The sequence below is a fragment of the Ceratotherium simum genome, chromosome 9 (genome assembly GCF_057802395.1).
Source record: "Ceratotherium simum simum isolate JZ-2026a chromosome 9, ASM5780239v1, whole genome shotgun sequence".
Lineage (NCBI taxonomy): Eukaryota > Metazoa > Chordata > Mammalia > Perissodactyla > Rhinocerotidae > Ceratotherium > Ceratotherium simum.
Genome location: NC_141908.1, coordinates 18,967,154 through 18,984,970, shown reverse-complemented (window position 1 = coordinate 18,984,970; position 17,817 = coordinate 18,967,154). Strand labels below are relative to the sequence as shown.

Here is a 17,817-nt window from a genome sequence, read left to right as displayed (position 1 = left end):
TTTATTTAACTAATATTCCTTAAGTCTTTATGCTTATTTAAATAAAATTATATCTTTTAATAAAAATACTTGCTACCATATACCTTTTCACTACCATGCTTTCTTATATATTTAAATCTTTATTTTTACTTTACAGAATGTTTCTCCTTAAGAGGAAGCTGCAATTGTTTGATTTATGGTATTACCAAAGGGCTTGGTTTTCACCTAGAGTTTGTCATTGGTTTCTATCATTAGCATGAACATGTGACTGACCTTCCTCCATGTTAATGTCTTTAAATGAACACATTAGCATCTTCGGGAATTTTCTTTTCTTTTTATATCTTTCTATATAAAAAAGAAAATAAGTAGAATATGATTCATTATTGCATTAATTGTTCTGTTCTATATGCTGTATTTCTAAACGTTGTTATTTTCTCCCACGTAGGAATTGAATAGCAGCTTTGAAGAGTGGGAAAAATTAATGAGAGCTCCAAATTCAGGTGCCACTGAGACTGTCATGGGATTGATTACTCGCATGTTTAAACAGACTGCTATTGCCAAGGTACTCATTGCTGGGCCATCATCTGTTTGTCTTGATACAAATTATTTACAGATTATTTAATTTATTTTAATGTTTTTACTTAAGTAGCTTGTTTGCCTACTGCAACATGTTTTTGCCATTTAATTTTTAATTCTTTATTATGGAAAAATTCAGACATATTCAAAGTTCACTATACAATAGTATAGTGAACACCGTTATACCTGTCCATATATGGATCCTTTCCAATGTATGGGTACACTTTGATGAGAGAGTATAACATGCATTACACTGTCTCATTTAAAGGACATACATACATTTATCTTTGTTATCAGCTTTTTCCGTGTTTTCACTATGTAATTGCTACAAATAATCTTTTTTGTCAATCTTTTTTAATTGGTATTATGTTTTTAATTCCCTACAGAGATAGATGTGCTCATGTTCTCTTTGTCTAAAAGTACAAATTAGAGGGTGTTAGAGTTTTTAAATCTCCGTGTGACTGTCAAGTAGACTCATCACATGTTCTTGTTGTTGTTGTTGTTACCAGCATGGTAGAACTTATACATACTAATGAGTGTCATCCTTTTCCAATTCTGAGATTTTATATAACAAATTTTTTTAAAGTGAGGTTTATTGAGGTATAATTTACATATAGTGAGGGCTGGCCCGTGGCTTAGCGGTTAAGTGCACACGCTCCGCTACTGGCGGCCGGGTTCGGATCTCGGGCGCGCACCGACGCACCATTTCTCCGGCCCTGCTGAGGCCGCGTCCCACATACAGCAACTAGAAGGATGTGCAGCTATGACATACAACTATCTACTGGGGTTTCGGGGAGAAAAAAAGGAGGATTGGCAATAGATGTTAGCTCAGAGCCAGTCTTCCTCAGCAAAAAGAGGAGGATTAGCATGGATGTTAGCTCAGGGCTGATTTTCCTCACAAAAAAAAAAAAAATTTACATACAGTGAAATTTGTCCTTTTAAAATGTATAGTTTGATGAGGCTTGACAATACATATAGTCAGGTAGTCGTCACTACAATCAAGATAAAGAATATTTCCACTACTCCAAAAAATTCCCTTTGCAGTCATCTCCCTCACACCCACCCTCTAGACCTTGGCAGTCACAGATCTGCTTTTTATCACTATAGTTTTGCATTTTACAGAATGTCACAGAAATGAAATCATGTAGTGTGTAGCCTTGTGTCTGGCTTCTTTGACTTAGCATAAGCTTTTGTGATTGATCCAGGTTTTTGCATGTCATTAGTTTTTTCATTTTTATCGCTGAATAATGTTCCAGCGTATGGATATATAACAATTTTTTTATTCCTTCACCAGTTAATGGCCATTTGGGGTATTTTCAGTTTGGACCATTATGAACAAAACTGTTATAATTATTCATATAGGTCTTTGTATGGACGTATTTTCATTTCCCTTGAGTAAATAACTGTAAATGGGGACTGCTGGGTCATATGAAAAGCATAGGTTTAACTTTATAAAAAACTGCCAAGTTGTTTTTCAAAGTGCTATACCATTTTGCGTTCCTACTAACAATGTATGAAAGTTCTAGTTGTTCCACATCTTTGTCAGCACTTGGTATTATCAATCTTTTTAATTTAAGCTATTCTTATGAGTATTTTGTGGTATCTCATTTTTATTTTAATTTGCCTTTTCCTAATGGCTGATGACATTCAGCATATTAGTGATTCATTTTCTTTTGTAAATTATCTGTTCATGTCAAGCCCATTTATTTTGGGTTATAATAGCTCTTTATATATTTTGGAAACAAGTCCTATAATGTATATATCTTTCTCAAATATTTCTTCCAAGTCTGTGGATTGCATTTTTATTTTCTTAACATTGTCTTTCATAGAACAGAAGTTTTTAATTTTGAAACAATCCAGTTTATCATTTTTTTCCTTTATGTTTTGTGCTTTTTGAGTACCACTTATTTTTTGCTTAATCCAAGTTCACAAAGATTGTTCTCCTAAGTTTTCTTATAAAAGTGCTGTATCTGGGTTATATATGTATATAAGTCTATGAGCTATTTTGAGTTAATTTTTTTATGTGGTACAAAGTGAGGGTGGAGGTTCAGTTTGTTTTTTTGTTTTGTTTTGGGGTTTTTTTGGGGGGGGGATATGGATTTTCAGTTGTCCCAGTACTCTTTGTTGGAAAGATTTTTCTGTTTTTCTCTCATTGAATTACCTTGGCACCTTCATAAAAAATCAATTGGTTATATATGTGTGGGCCTGCTTCTGAACTCTCTGTTCTGTTTCACTGATCTATACATCTAACCTTATAGAATACTACAGTGTCTTAATTACTGTACCTTTACAGTAAGTCTTGAAATCACACAGTGTTCACCCCTGCTTTGTCTTTTTTCAAAATTATTTTTGTCTATTGTAGGTCTTTTGCTTTTTCTTATGAATTTTAGAATTAGCTTGTTAAGTGTATACAATTTTGATTGGAATTTCTTTGAATCTATAGATTAATTTGGCAGAATTGACTTATTAATAGTATTGAATCTTCTCGTCCATGAAAAGAGTATCTCTCTCCTTTAATTTAGGTCTTCTTTAATTTCTCCCAGCAATGTTTTCTAGTTTCCTTGAATACATTTTGTTAGATTTATTTCTAGTGTAGGGGGAGGAGGGAGAATCTCCCTCTGCCCTTTTCCTTAAGGTTCTTATGGCTGGCCAAATAATCAAGACAGGTTAGCAGGAGAAAATAATACCAAGTTTAATAACATGTATACATGGGAGAAAGCAGGGGCACTGCGTTTCTCAACACAATAGCAGAAATTCTCGTCTTAAATACCATGTCCAACCAAAGACAAGGAGGATGTTGGGGGTGGGGGTGTCAGTTACAGGAGATTATCACTAAAGCACTGTAAACAAGGGTAAGGTTTATTATGCAGTTTTAAGGCCTCACCTTCCACATTGATAAGTCTCTAGAAATGAGGTCATCCCCCCTCTTCCCAATACAGAGAGGGAGATACCTTTACAAATGGAGACTTCCCTTGTAAATGATTGTCTGGTAACTCCTCGCAGGGCCATCCAGAGCATGTGGCCAGAGAGACAGAACTTCTGATAAGATGGGCTTGTTGGTGCCTTTTCTATTGTAACCTCTATCCTACGTTATCTTTATAGCAGTCATGATAATAACTCCTTCCTGAAACAGATCTTTTGTTTTAAATTCTTTAGGCAGTTTGGGAGGGGAAACTCAAATATTCTTCCTGAGTTCTCTGAGTCCTTATTGTCTTCAGCTCGAAATAATCCGCATACCAGAGTGGTGCTTCCTGGGGTAGCTTGCCCTGAGCACCATCACTAGATATTTCATATCTTTTTATGCTCTTGTAAATAGTATTCTTTTTTAATTTAAATTTCCACTTTTTCATTGCTACATATAGAATTATTATTGATTTTCATATATTGACCTTTTATCCTATGACCTTGCTGGACTCACTTATTAGTTCTTGTGGCTTTTTTGTAAATTCTTTGCGATTTTCTAGATAAAGCATCATTTTGTCCACACATAAAGACACTTTTATTTCTTCGCTGTAATCTGCATGACTTTTATTTATTTTTTCTGCCTATCACATTGAAGGAATACAAGTACAATTTTGAAGAGAAGTGACGGGATTGAACAGCCTTACTTTGTTGCCAGTCTTAGGGAGAGAACATTCAGCCTTTCACCATTAATTATGATATTATCTCTGTGTTTTTCATAGATGCCCTTTCTTAGATTGAGAAAATTTTCTTCTTTTCTTAGTTTGTTGAGAGGAGGGATGAGACATATGAAAATGTTTTCCTTTGGCAGAGCAGGGTTAGGAAAAGGGTAGGTACCATAAAAGTAGAAAAGAAGAAGACAGCTAAAATTTTAAGAAAATTATAAAGGCTGAGCATGCGCTGTCATGACAGTTCAAAATAACAGTGGGTCCTGACACAGGGAGTCCACAGTCACTCACAAGCTTTATTATCATTGGCCTCTACCAGGTGCTGACTGGGAGATCAGAGAATGCCCCCGTTAGTGGAGCACAAGCACAATACCCTGCCTACTTCCAAGACCCTTCTCTTGTACTACGCAAAAGCCTCAAGCTACTGTGCGAGAGGCAAAGCCCCTCCCCCAGCTTCCAGAGCCCAGACCAGGATTACCTGCTTATGAGAGCTGGATAGAAACCAAAGCTGTCTACCCCCAGGGATTGGGCAGGAAACCCTGTTGAAATCAAGACTTTGCACTATTAGGCAGAGATCTGTTACTGCTGGAGGAGGGGCAGGAGCCCCTCTCCTGCCCAGGACCACCCACAGGCATAGTCTGGTTGCCACAAGGATAGAGGCAGAAACTCCAGAAAAGTCTTACCCCCAAAGCTCAGCTGGAGCAAAGGGCCTACCTTATACTGAGTTGGTACCAGGAGACCCAAGAGGTCGTCTGATCCCTACCATGAACTTAATACTGAGGTACCATTAAGATCCATCTACCACTGGAAGAGAGAGACACCCCTTTATAGTGCAGGCATGCAGGGATGGCTGGAAGCTGAGAGTGCAGGTGGAACACTTAGAAAAATCCTTGGCACACACTATCACAAGGTAGAAGCATCCCATTGCTGGGAGAATTTGATGTTTGTGGTGCGCTGAAGGTAAATGTAACAACAAGAGAACCTAAACACAACTCTATACTGACTAGATTGTCTCAGTCCGTCCCATACTATCACCTTGACAGAAAAAGAAGCATGCCCATTTCCAGGTGTAAGTATCATTTATCTCAGTTCTGTTCTTCTACACATAATTTCTAGCATTAAATAGAAATTATGTAATAAATAAAAAAGCAATTAAAAAAACAAATTCATTGTCAAGAGATAAAGAATCAATACAGCCAGATGGAGAAATGACCCAGATTGTAGAAATATTAGACAAGAACTTTTAGAAAGTTATGAATAATATGTTAAAGGATCTAACAGAAAAGATAAACAACATACATAAATGGATGAGAATTTCGGAAGAAATATGAGAACTATAAAGACAGTAAAATGAGGGCTGGCCCCGTGGCTTAGCAGTTAAGTGCGCACGCTCCGCTGCTGGCGGCCCAGGTTCGGATCCGGGCGCACACCGACGCACCGCTTCTCCAGCCATGCTGAGGCCGCGTCCCACATACAGCAACTAGAAGGATGTGCAGCTATGACATACAACTATCTACTGGGGCTTTGGGGGGAAAAAATAAATAAATAAAAATCTTAAAAAAAAGAAAAAGACAGTAAAATGAAAATGGTAGAAACACAGTATCTTCTTGAGAAAAAAAATTTCTTTCGATCAGCTTATAAACCAATAGTGGAGATAAAATGTAATCATAAAAATATCTAAATGTCCTGGATATTTATCTTAGAGAAATGAAAACTTAGGTTTACACAAACACCTTTACAGGAATTTATTTATAATAGCCAAAAACTTGGAAACAGACCAAATGTCCTTCAAACAAATAGTAGTACATCCATACAACAGAATACTCCATTAAAAGGAATGAACTATTGATAAATGCAACAAATTGGATGAATCTCAAAAACATTATACTGAGTGAAAGAAGCCAGTCTCAAAAGTTTACAAACATCATGACACCATTTTTATAACATTTTCAAAATGATAGAATTATAGCGATAGAAAATATTGCTATACCAATGTCATTTTCCTGGTGTTGATATTTTACTATGGTTATATAAGAAATTACCATTGGGGAAGCTAGATTAAGGGTACATGGGAACTCTCTATATTATCTTTGCAACCTGTGATGTGTCTAAAGCTATTTCGAAATAAAAAGTTTTAAAATGTATATGTAGTGGACACAATAAAGTAATCTAATGACAGAAAAAATTGTAAGTTAATCCAAAAGAAGGTAGAAAAGGAACATAGAACAACTGAGTCTAATAGAAAACAACTAATAAGATGGTAGGTTTAATCTAGTTATATCAATAATTATATTAAATGTAAATGATCAAAGCCCACCAATTAAAAGACAAGAATTGTCAGATTGCATAAATTATATGATATCCAAAAGAAGTTCTCTTTAAGTATGAAGGCTAAAGGTTAAAAATAAATGGATGAAAAGGATATATCATGCAAACAATAATCAAAAGAAAGCTAAAGTAGATATTTTAATATCAGATGATGTAGACTTCAAAACAAAGAATATTATCAGAATTAAAGAGGACACTTACATGATGATGAGTCAATTCATTAATTACACAGAATAGTCTTAAATATGTATATATCTAACTACTAAAACTTTTTTAGAAAACCGAAGAAGAACAAATACCTCCCAAATAATTTTATGAGGCCAAGATTACTCTGATACCAAGACCAGACAGACACTTAAGGAGAAAACTACAGGTCAATATTCTTCATGAATGTGAAAATTCTTAACAAAATAATAGAAAATCAAATCCACCAATACGTAAAAAAGTGTTTATGCCAGCAGTACGAGGTTTGTTTAACATTGGATAAAACAATCAGTGTAATTCACCATATTAACAATGTAAAAATGGAAAACAGTATGATTATTCCGGTGAAAACATTTGACAGAATTCCACATCCATTCATAATAAAGCCTCTCAGCAAACTAGGACTAGAAAAGGACTTCCTCATCCCATCAAAGGCATTTGTAAAAAACTTACAATTAACGTCATACTTAATGCTTAAAGACTGAATCCTAGTCCCTTAAGATCAGGAAAACGACAAGAGACTGCTCTTACCACCTTTGTTCAATGCTGTTTGGTTCAACATTTTTCTTATAACTGTGCAATAAGCTAGAAAAAGAAATAAAAGCTATGCAGATTGAAAAGAGATAAGTAAAATTGTCTGTATTCACAGACAACATGATTGTCTACATAGAAAATCCAAGAACTCTTCAAACTACTAGAACTAATGAGTGAATTTATCAAGGTCACAGTGTTCATGTTCAATATACAAAAATCATTTGTAGTTCTGTATACTAGCAATGAAAAATTGGAAATTGAAATTTAAAAGATACAATTTACAATATCATCAATAAACATGAACTACTTTGAGATAAATTCAAAATATATGGACTACAAAACATTGTTTAGAGAATGTAAAGCAAACTTAAATAAATGACAAGATATATGATGTTCATGAATCAGAAGATTCAATATTGTTAAGATGCCAGTTCTCTGTGAATTAATTTATATATTCAATACAATGCTAATCAAAACCCCTGTAGTCTTTTTTCTAGAAATTGGCTGACTGAATGTAAAATTTATGAGGCAACACAGAGAACTTACTATAGCCAAAATAATTCTGAATGAAGTTGTAAGACTCAGACTACATGATATAAATACTTACTATAAAGTTACAGTAATCAAGATTTTGTGGTATTGGCATAAGGATAGATATTTAGATTAATGAACCAGAAAAGAGGGTCTGGAAATAGACCTTCATATAGATTGTCGCTTGATCTTAGGAAAGGAGACAAGATAACTCAATGGGGAAATGATAGTCTTTTCAACAAATGGTACTAGGACAATTGGATATCCATAAGGAAAAAAAAAAATGAGCCTTGACCATTATTTCATACCATACATTAAAATTAACTTGATGTGGGTCATAGACTTAAATATAAAAGCTAATTTATAAAACTTTTAGGGCCGACCCCATGGCTTAGCGGTTAAGTGCGCGCGCTCTGCTGCTGGCGGCCCGGGTTTGGATCCCGGGCGCGCACCGACGCACCGCTTCTCCGGCCATGCTGAGGCCGCGTCCCACATAACAGCAACTAGAAGGATGTACAGCTATGACATACAACTATCTGCTGGGGCTTTGGGGGGAAAAAAATGAATAAATAAAATCTTTAAAAAAAAAAAACAAAAAACAAACTTTTAGTAGCATACCTACATAAAAATATTCCCAACCTTTGGTAGGGACAATTTTTTAGATAGGATACAAAAAGCACATACTGTAAAAGAAAAAAATGGGACTCAAAACTTCAAAACTTAGGCTATTTAAAAAAAGTATGGTGTATGAAAGACACTGTTATGAAAATGAAATGCAAAATACAGATTGGAAGAAAATGTTTGCAATACATTCCCCCTGCTCCATTTTCCCATATCGTAATTTTTAGTTTGATCATAATTTTTGGTTGGATCAGTGTTCATTGTTTACAGTATAATGACTGTGTTAAACATTTCACAGTTGAGCTATAATTGCATTTCTTTTCTTTGACAACTGTTGTTTTTCCTAGAGTTAATAGCTATCTTGTTTTTTGTTTGTTTGCTTGCTTGCTTAGCTTTCTTTGTACTAAATACTGAGTACAGAATACTTGCTTAAGAGAAAAGAACATACATGAGAACATTTAGATAATTTCCTTTAGTAAGAAACCCTAGTTGGAAGTCAGAAGTGTCAACAGTCAATAGGAAGTTGGCGTCTAATTCCTAGGATTCTTGAAGGAAAAGAAAGGAGATGAAAAGTCAGTTGTGCCCAGATTGGAACACGTTCCCAAAGATTAACGGCAGCAGAGGACCAATTCTTGCCACCCTAATTCCCTAGTTTTTAGTCATTTTTCATTCCCTTCCTATTAGAACCTGTATGCTCAACTACTTACATAAATTGGAACTATGTATTTCTATTCTTGGGCTGCAGCCAGAAATAATTAGTCCATGGCATTGCAGAATTGGAATTCTTAATACATTTTCCCCAGAAACTTTTTTTTTTTTGTGTGAGGAAGATCGGCCCTGAGCTAACATCCACCAATCTTCCTCGTTTTGCTGAGGAAGAGTGGCCCTGGGCTAACATCTGTGCCCATCTTCCTCCACTTTATATGGGACGCCGCCACAGCATGGCCCAACAAGTGGTGCATCGGTGCGCGCCCGAGATCCGAACCTGTGAACCCTGGGCCGCTGCAGCAGAGCACGTGCACTTAACCGCTTGTGCCACCGGGCCGGCCTCCCCTCCCCCGAAACATTATTGATGTCCAGTATTTAGAGTCCATAGTAAATGTAAATAATACAGTTTACCGACATTGTAGATAGAGGTAACATTATTTGGGATAGTTATCAACTACATTTAATATTGTTTCTGTGAGAAAATGTGTTTCAGAGTTCTCCCAAACCAATTTGTAAGTGAACTTTTGAAATGCCACAGATTATAAATTGGCTGCTATGTTGTATGCATGCTAGCGTGGTAGCTTCCTTTGTTTGGCTAAGGGTTTTCCTGACTAATTCAACAGATATTTCTTGAGTGCCTCTATATGGCTAGGATCATGCTTGGTGCTAGGGAGGCATGGTGCAACATACAGTGTCTGCCTTTCAAGGAACTTGCAGTCTGCTGGGGAAGCCAGTGATATAAATATTCAACTACAGTAGAGTATATTTAGTGCTTAAAAAACAGGATTTTGTGGCAGCACATGGGAGAAGACACCTGGCCCAGTCTTGGGGCTCAAAAAAGACGTCTCAAGGAATGAACAAGTAACATTTAGCCAACCAAACAAGAGGGGCATGAAATGGGAAGTGGATGGGGCTGATAGAGTATGTTTCAGACAGATGAATTGTGCAAACTCACAAAGATTAACTAGAAATGGCATATTTAGGGAATCAAAGGTAGGTCATCATGGCTAAAGCATAAAGTTTCAGGGAGGAATTCTGAAAGAGAGTAGGCTGGTGATCACAGAGAGTGGTAACCATACTGTGAAGGTCACAGTTCATAGTTTATAATTTATCCGAAGCTTTCTGAGCAATCAGGTATAGTGGAATAGAATAAAATGATCAGATTTGTGCTTTAGAAAAAGAACTATAGCTATGTGGAGAATGCATTGGGAGGAACGAGCCTGTAGCCCAGGACTCCAGTTGGGATGCCGCACTGGTAATCCAGGCTAACAGTGGCTGTTCTGAACCAAGGCAGTAGCTGTACCACATCTTAACTGGAAAGAAAGGACTAATTCAAGAAATATTAAGACGGTAAATCGATAGACATTGGTGATTGTAGCATCTAGATTTCTTGCTTCATCAGCTGGGTTGATGTTTGTGCCATTCATTGAGACTGGGAAAAACAGAAGATAACGTTTTGTACACAGTCCCCCGTTAAGTATGATCAGTGCCAAACTCAGCCAGGCACAAGCTGTTAGATAATAGATTTCTTTGTACTCTGCGGCAACGTATTGAAAATACTTTTCCTTTTATTGAATCATTTGAACAATTCTGTTGAGGAATTGAAAGGTAATTAAAACTGTCTAATAATAATTTATCTAAATTTTGAATATCTTGATGAGTAAGAAGAAAAATTTAAAGAAAATAATGAGTTTTCAAGTAAATGCATTTGTATGAGTACACAGTTACTTATAGCATATGCTATCTGAGGGGCATATACTTAATTATTGTCTGAAGTAAAATGAACTCTTCATTATTTGTGGTATTTAATTTTTTAAAGGCTATAACTCCTAAGTAAATGAATTAATGCGTAAATTGTAAAATCTTGTTCTTGTCAGCTCTTCTGAGGAAGCGAATACTTTCCACATCCATTTATATGACTGTTTTAACACTGTTCATTAATTGTGGTTAGAGAGCAGTGGGCTGGAAAGGACCTCTGGGGGTCGTCTATCCCCTTCCTTTGCTCTTGGCAGAGTTATGCCTAAAGCCTTCCAGACAAATGTGTCTCCATCTCTCCTTGTTTTATGGATCTCCAGGTTGGGTTTCTTTCTCTACTCTAATCTTTTCTTTTTTCTAAAATCCTACAGTGTCTTCTAGGCAGACAGGAAGACAGTACAAAGACAATACTAAGACAGTACTACAGTGTTTCAAATTAGGTCATGTCAGCAAATTAGGTCATACTCATATGATAATTTTTAATATATACAGTTATGGTGCTGACATATGTCATCCATGTGCTGTATAAACATTGATGTTGGTCTGCCTTTTGAGAGTAAGTGTTTGCAATTCTCAGGAGGGTAGAGGCTATATAAGTTTTAAGTATGTTTGTTATTGTCTCCTTAGTTTTGTTTTTATATTATTAAGATCCCTTTTTCAGATATTTCTTAATGATATGAAATTTAATAATGATAATGATAAGCAGTAAATAATAATGACAATAAACACTTAACAAAGGAAATGAACATAAACTAATCAATGTTACTGGTAAAAAGTCTATTACTGAAGGATCTCAGATGTGTGTGTGTGTGTGTGTGTGTGTGTGTGTGTGTGTGTGTGTCTGTATGTGAGGAATATTAGCCCTGAGCTAACATCTGTTGCCAGTCCTCCTCTTTTTTTTTTTTCTTTGCTGAGGAAGATTGGCCTTGGGCTAACATCTGTGCCTATCTTCTTCTACTTTATATGGGACACTGCCACAGCATGGCTTGATAATTGGTGCCTCGGTCCGCGCCTGGGATCTGAACCTGCAAACCCTGGGCTGCCAAAGTGGAGTGTGCGAACGTAACCACTATGCAACCAGGCTGGCCCATGGGATCTCAAATATTTGGAATTACTTTTCTTCTAAATCATTTTTATTGCTTTGTAATATTCGTTGAGAATACAATGGATGAAAATGAACAGATTCTTTAGATTTAGGATCAGCGTAATATTCTTGTAGGAAAAAACAGATATAAGTAGTATGTGTGATTTAGCCAACATTCAGTTATTTTCTGGTACATTGCAACAACGTCTTATTTCTAGAGAAAACCATGTTAAGAGAAATGCCAGTTATTTTTCTATGAAAATGATTAAACCAACCCATAATTTAAACTTTCCTTTGGGAAACTTTCCTTTCACTTTGGGGATGGTAGCGTTCCTTTGTGCCTTAAAAACTTTCCAGGGGGCCGGCCCCATGGCATAGTGGTTAAGTTCGTGCGCTCCGCTGCTGGTGGCCTGGGTTTGGATCCCGGGCACGCACCGAGGCACTGCTTGTCAGGCCACACTGTGGTGGTGTCCCATATAAAGTGGAGGAAGATAGGCACAGATGTTAGCCCAGGGCCAGTCTTCCTCGGCAAAAAGAGGAGGATTGGCACGGATGTTAGCTCAGGGCTGATCTTCCTCACAAAAAAAAAAAAAAAAAACTTTTCAGAAGGCAAATTGCTTTAAACACTTTTCCATTATGCACAAAGCACATTTCCTCTTTGCTGTGTTGCCTCAGCAGCTTAAACCAGGTAGAATCCTATTTATAGTATGCAGTGAGGTATAATGAGGGCACTGCAATATGCCTGTTACACAGGGACTGGATGTTGTGAGACTGAAGAGTGCCTCTTCCCGTGCCAGTTTTTGTGTTTAGGACAGGGTCTCTGGCTCTGAACTGGGCAGAGTCTGTGTCCTGTTCATTAGTAAGGAGATGGTTGGTAATAATAAGATACAAATAAAACAATAATATTATCATTTTAGAGGAGGAAAGAGATAGTATGTTAGCTACCTGGCCGTGTCGAATGGAGGAAGGCTTTATTAAAGATAGAGAAATATCCACTTGAGAAGGAAGAGTGGTGTAAAGTTTTTGAGGTGGCAGGAATGGTTAAGTTTGGAATCACAGGTGGAGGGATTTGCCTTAGAGAAGAGAAGACATTCCTCTCGTTACAAAAGGAAAGGAAGTAAGAATGAGTAAAAATAAAGAAAGGTAACGTAATTCTCAAATGATGAATTCTATTTTCTCTGGAAGTTTGAGAGCCAAGAGGCATAGTTTCTGATTTCAAAGAAAGTGGTAAAGATTGAAGTTGTTTTTGCAATTTATTGGAGAAATATAGTAATAGTAAGAGCTAACACTTTTGCAGTGTTTACCATGTGCCAAGCACTATTCCAACCGTATTTTACACACTAGCTCATTTAATTCTCACCACCGCTCTATCAGGAGTGGGTACTTTTTATCCCCTCTTATAGATGGAGAAGCTAAAGCACAGAGTTTAAATGACTTGCTCAAAGACTTTCAGATTGTCAATGATGGCGGGAGGATTTGAACCTAGACAGTCTGGCTGCAGAGTATATGCACTTAGCCGTCATTCCAGTAGGATAGCTGAATAAATTTAATATTTGTTAGTGACTGTGGGTTTAAGGTGGTGCCTGTTTGCCTATTAGTGACTTTTTAGCATCCCTGTACAGGCATGGAGAAGATACAGAATTTAAAAGTCTGTATGTTGTCTGTGTTATAATTTTTAACACCCAAATAAGATTCATTCATGCTTAACTTTAGTAGTTCAAAGTTGATTACCTCATTGACGTGACTGATGGATGGAGTTTAGAAAGAAATCGAGAATGTTTTTGAAAATTGAATTCAGTTTTAAAAGAATTAGATTAGCTGTTTTGATCAATGACTTTTCTGATTAAACTTCCATGAAAAAATTTTTTAAGTTCATAATACTATTGGCTTTACTTTCTAACTTTATTTAAATTTGAGTAAACCCAATGGAGTGTGTCATTCATGGGTATGTTCGCTCTCATCCATCCTTGCTAGATAAATGATAAATAGATGGATAGGTAGGTAGGTAGGAAGGAAGGTAGGTAGGTAGGTAGGTAGATAGATAGATGATAGATAGATATAGGTAGATTAGATAGAACAGTTGCTTTATTATATCTTGTTCCGAAAATTTTAATGGAAAGGTATGATCCCAGGTTCTTTTGTAAAATTCTGTTGGTTACGGTATTAAATTGGGGTTGCTCTCTTCTTAACAGTATTGTAATACCTTTCTGCTTCTCAATGTAAAGTGGGCTGCTTGTGGAACTTGATCAGTGTCAAAAGATTAGATGTATTAGAAGTGTTAGATTTCTATTTACAGATGTATTCATAAACATGCCTAGAGATAAGAAAATCACACTTCTAATACTTCATCCAAACCATCTTTGGAAGTGAAACAATAATAGTTGTTTCCATGGGAAAATTTTGGCATAGGGCTCTGTGAAAAATGTCCGAAACACTGACATTATAGTATGGAACTACCATTCGTCCCTGAAGGCTGTCTTCTACCAGATTTGAAAATATTTATTACCAGATTTAAAAATATTTTTTTAGGTTGATGAAATGGTTTCTAAATTAAGAACTGTGAGCAAGGGGGAGAGGATAGCGGAGGACAAATTCCTGGCCTTTCTTTTGTGGTGGTCTGCGGGGCAGATCAGGGGATGAATAAGCAATGCATGTTCTCTTTTACTTTGGTACTTTCCTTTCTTCATTTAAGATAATTTTAGGGCCGGCCCTGCGGCTTAGCGGTTAAGTGCGTGCGCTCCGCTGCTGGCGGCCCGGGTTCGGATCCTGGGCGCGCACCGACGCACCGTTTCTCCGGCCATGCTGAGGCCGCATCCTACATACAGCAACTAGAAGGATGTGCAGCTATGACATACAATTATCTACTGCGGCTTTGGGGGAAAAAATAAATAAATAAATAAAATTATAAAAAAAGATAATTTTAAAGGGTAAAAGGTAAATCAACTAGCACAAAGAAATAAGTTAATAAGAAACAATGTAAGGAAAACTAGATAAATGAATAAAAACAAGAGAGGCAGAGAGGATATCAGCTGAGGAATGGACAATAAAATGTATATCCATACAATGGAATGTTATTTGGCAATAAAAAAGAAATTGATATTACGTTTCTGAAATTCTGAAGTTACATTTCTGATACATTCTACAACATGGATTGAAAAATTTTGCTAATAAAGAAGCCAGTCAAGGCTGGCCCCGTAACTTAGCGGTTAAGTGCGCACACTCCGCTACTGGCAGCTTGGGTTCGGATCCCAGGCGCGCACCAACGCACCGCTTCTCCGGCCATGCTGAGGCTGTGTCCCACATACAGCAACTAGGAGGATGTGCAACTATGACATACAACTATCTACTGGGGCTTTGGGGGAATAAAAGGAGGAGGCTTGGCAATAGATGTTAGCTCAGAGCCAGTCTTCCTCAGCAAAAAGAGGAGGATTGGCATGGATGTTAGCTCAGGGCTGATCTTCCTCATAAAAAAAAAAATAATAATAAAAAATAAAACAGTAAGGAAGACTTTATTCAAGATCACTGCAATAGGAGTCAACTCTATTGAAGTTGAGGAGAGAGCCTGCCCAACTCTGAATACAACAAGGACAGGTGGGGATTTATAGCCGAGGAGCAGGATGACGGGGTTGGTGGATGGAAAATGGCTAAGAGGAGATATCAGGAGTAGGGGGATTCTTGCTAAGCTGACCCAACAGGATTCTTGCTAAAGGTAGGCCAAGGACAGACATCAAAAGTAGGGAATGAAGAACTTGATCAGATATCAAGGGTTGATCAGGTACCAAGGGTGGGGGCATTCTCAATAAACTGACTTAGCAGGATTCTTGCTAAGATGGGGCTTTGCAGGCCTGGCAAAGACAGGACGGATTTGGAAGGCCAAGGTGAAGGCCTAGTCAAAAAGAGGGCTCAGAGAAGCCTAACTAAAATTTGATCAAGGAGATAGTCTTTGTCATAGCTCAGGTTTGATGTTTTCTCATTCTTTCTTTTTCCCTCTTATTATTTGATTAAAAGCTGACAATTTAAAATCAGGTAACTTTCCTTAGGTCTTTAATACAGTGTAGGCTTTTCTTTAACTACTTTTACTTCAAAAAGTTTGATGTGCACCTATTCACTGAAAAAAAAAATTTAAGAAACAAATCTTACAACATATTCTCTTCATTTCTGCATTTCTTTAAAAGATGTAATGTATAGTCTTCATTAATTATTTAAATTAGACCTTTCACTAACAGACACTCAAGAACAATTTCAGTAAAATAAAATAGAATTGTGAACATGTGCATTTTCTGCAACTTCTTCAAAACCCGAACCAGCATAACCAAAATGCTGATCATTATCAGGACCTGCCATTCTACATCATATGCACTTATGATAGTTTGAAAGCAAATTCCTGCTGAAATAACTTAAAATATGACGATGCAGTGACGGTTTTAATTATAATAAAATCAGAATAGTTAAAATGCATGTATAGTACATTTTAAAATGCAAACCTATGCAATCCCCAACCTAAGAACCTCAGAGAATCCTAAAGTTCATTTGTTACATAGATATATTGGTTCTCCAAAGAGCAGTTTCACAATGATGGTTAAGTTACAAGGTTAGTCCCAAGAGTCTATTTAGCCTGTTATATCATTGAACTTTGTAATATTAATAGTAACCATAAGCCTTTCTGAACCCATGTTTGGAAGGAGTAGGGAGCAGGGGGCTTGAGCTTTGGCATCAGCAGTTTCTGGTTGTAATGAGGAAAGGATGATATTGGTGGAGGGGACTCGGGCAGAAATAGCTTGCTTGCGAAGAGGCAGGGAATGCAGCTGAGACTGAGGGTACAGTGATCGTATAGTTTGTAAGTTCACATTGGATGGTAAATGAATGTACCTTAAAAATGCTCCAACTTGACATGTACTTTTTGAAAGGCTTATCACAGTAAATATAGCTCTTTAGGCAAACATGCAGTTTATTAAAGTGGTTCAGTTACCATGGCAACATATCCAGAATTTATAGCTCCTGATTTTGAGAGGGCTTCATTTCTACTTTCTGAGGCACTGAAACCCAAGGCTAAAGTTCTTAACAGCCTCCCGTCTCATTGTCTGATGAATTTCTATTGTTTAGAAAATTTAAACATATAAAATGTGGCTTGCAGAATTAGTCTTGGGACTTTATAGTCATATGCATGAATTTTAAATAGGTATTTTTCAATTTTGAAATGCCTGTTTTAATTTTTTTTATTATTATTACCACAGCTACATATCATCATAGCTTAACAAGGAGAAACAGCCATTTCAAAATATAACAGTCCCCTAAACTTATTCCCTAGAGGCAACCACTTTCTATTCTTTTAGCTAATTTTTTTAGTATTTTCTTCAAATCCCTCAGCAACATGTTTATCTTGCTGCTTTGTTTGTATTGCTGCTTGCTTTGTAATTTTAGCTTCCCAAATATTGGCTTCCCAATATGGAAAATAAAATTTTAGCTCTTTCATCCCTCTACCCCACCATCACACCCAGATCTTTCCCCAATTCCCATTCTTCCAACAAAGATAAGTAGGTAGGTAGGTAGATAGGTAGGTACGTGGGTAGATAGATGGATAGACAGAAAGACAGATATATATAGAGAGAGTTTTACGAAGTTTATAGCAATTTATGCTAATTTTGGCTTGATCATTATTCACCATGTTTATTATTAGACCATGTTTATAATAGTTACAGGTGAATCATGCAATATACTATGGATATGTTTTCTTTCTTCTACAGTTCATTTTCGCTAATTCATCCTCAAACTTTCCACTAATTGTTTAATCTCCTCTCAATATCTTTAAACATTAGCATTGTAGTAATTTTATCTTCTTAAATAAATTTCCCCTATTGCCTTTGATCA

At 36.6% G+C, this 17,817-nt stretch overlaps 1 protein-coding gene across 5 annotated transcripts in view; it reads left to right on the top strand.

Annotated features, from left to right (window-relative positions):
- The window catches only part of ZRANB3 (zinc finger RANBP2-type containing 3), a 239,961-nt gene that overhangs the window by 168,448 nt on the left and 53,696 nt on the right, over nucleotides 1-17,817 (top strand). For all 5 annotated transcript variants that reach the window (XM_087435092.1, XM_004423871.3, XM_087435094.1 and 2 more), the window contains one exon: nucleotides 425-541. In XM_087435092.1, coding sequence (XP_087291218.1) covers nucleotides 425-541 — 117 coding nt within the window. The remainder of the gene's footprint in view (nucleotides 1-424; nucleotides 542-17,817) is intronic.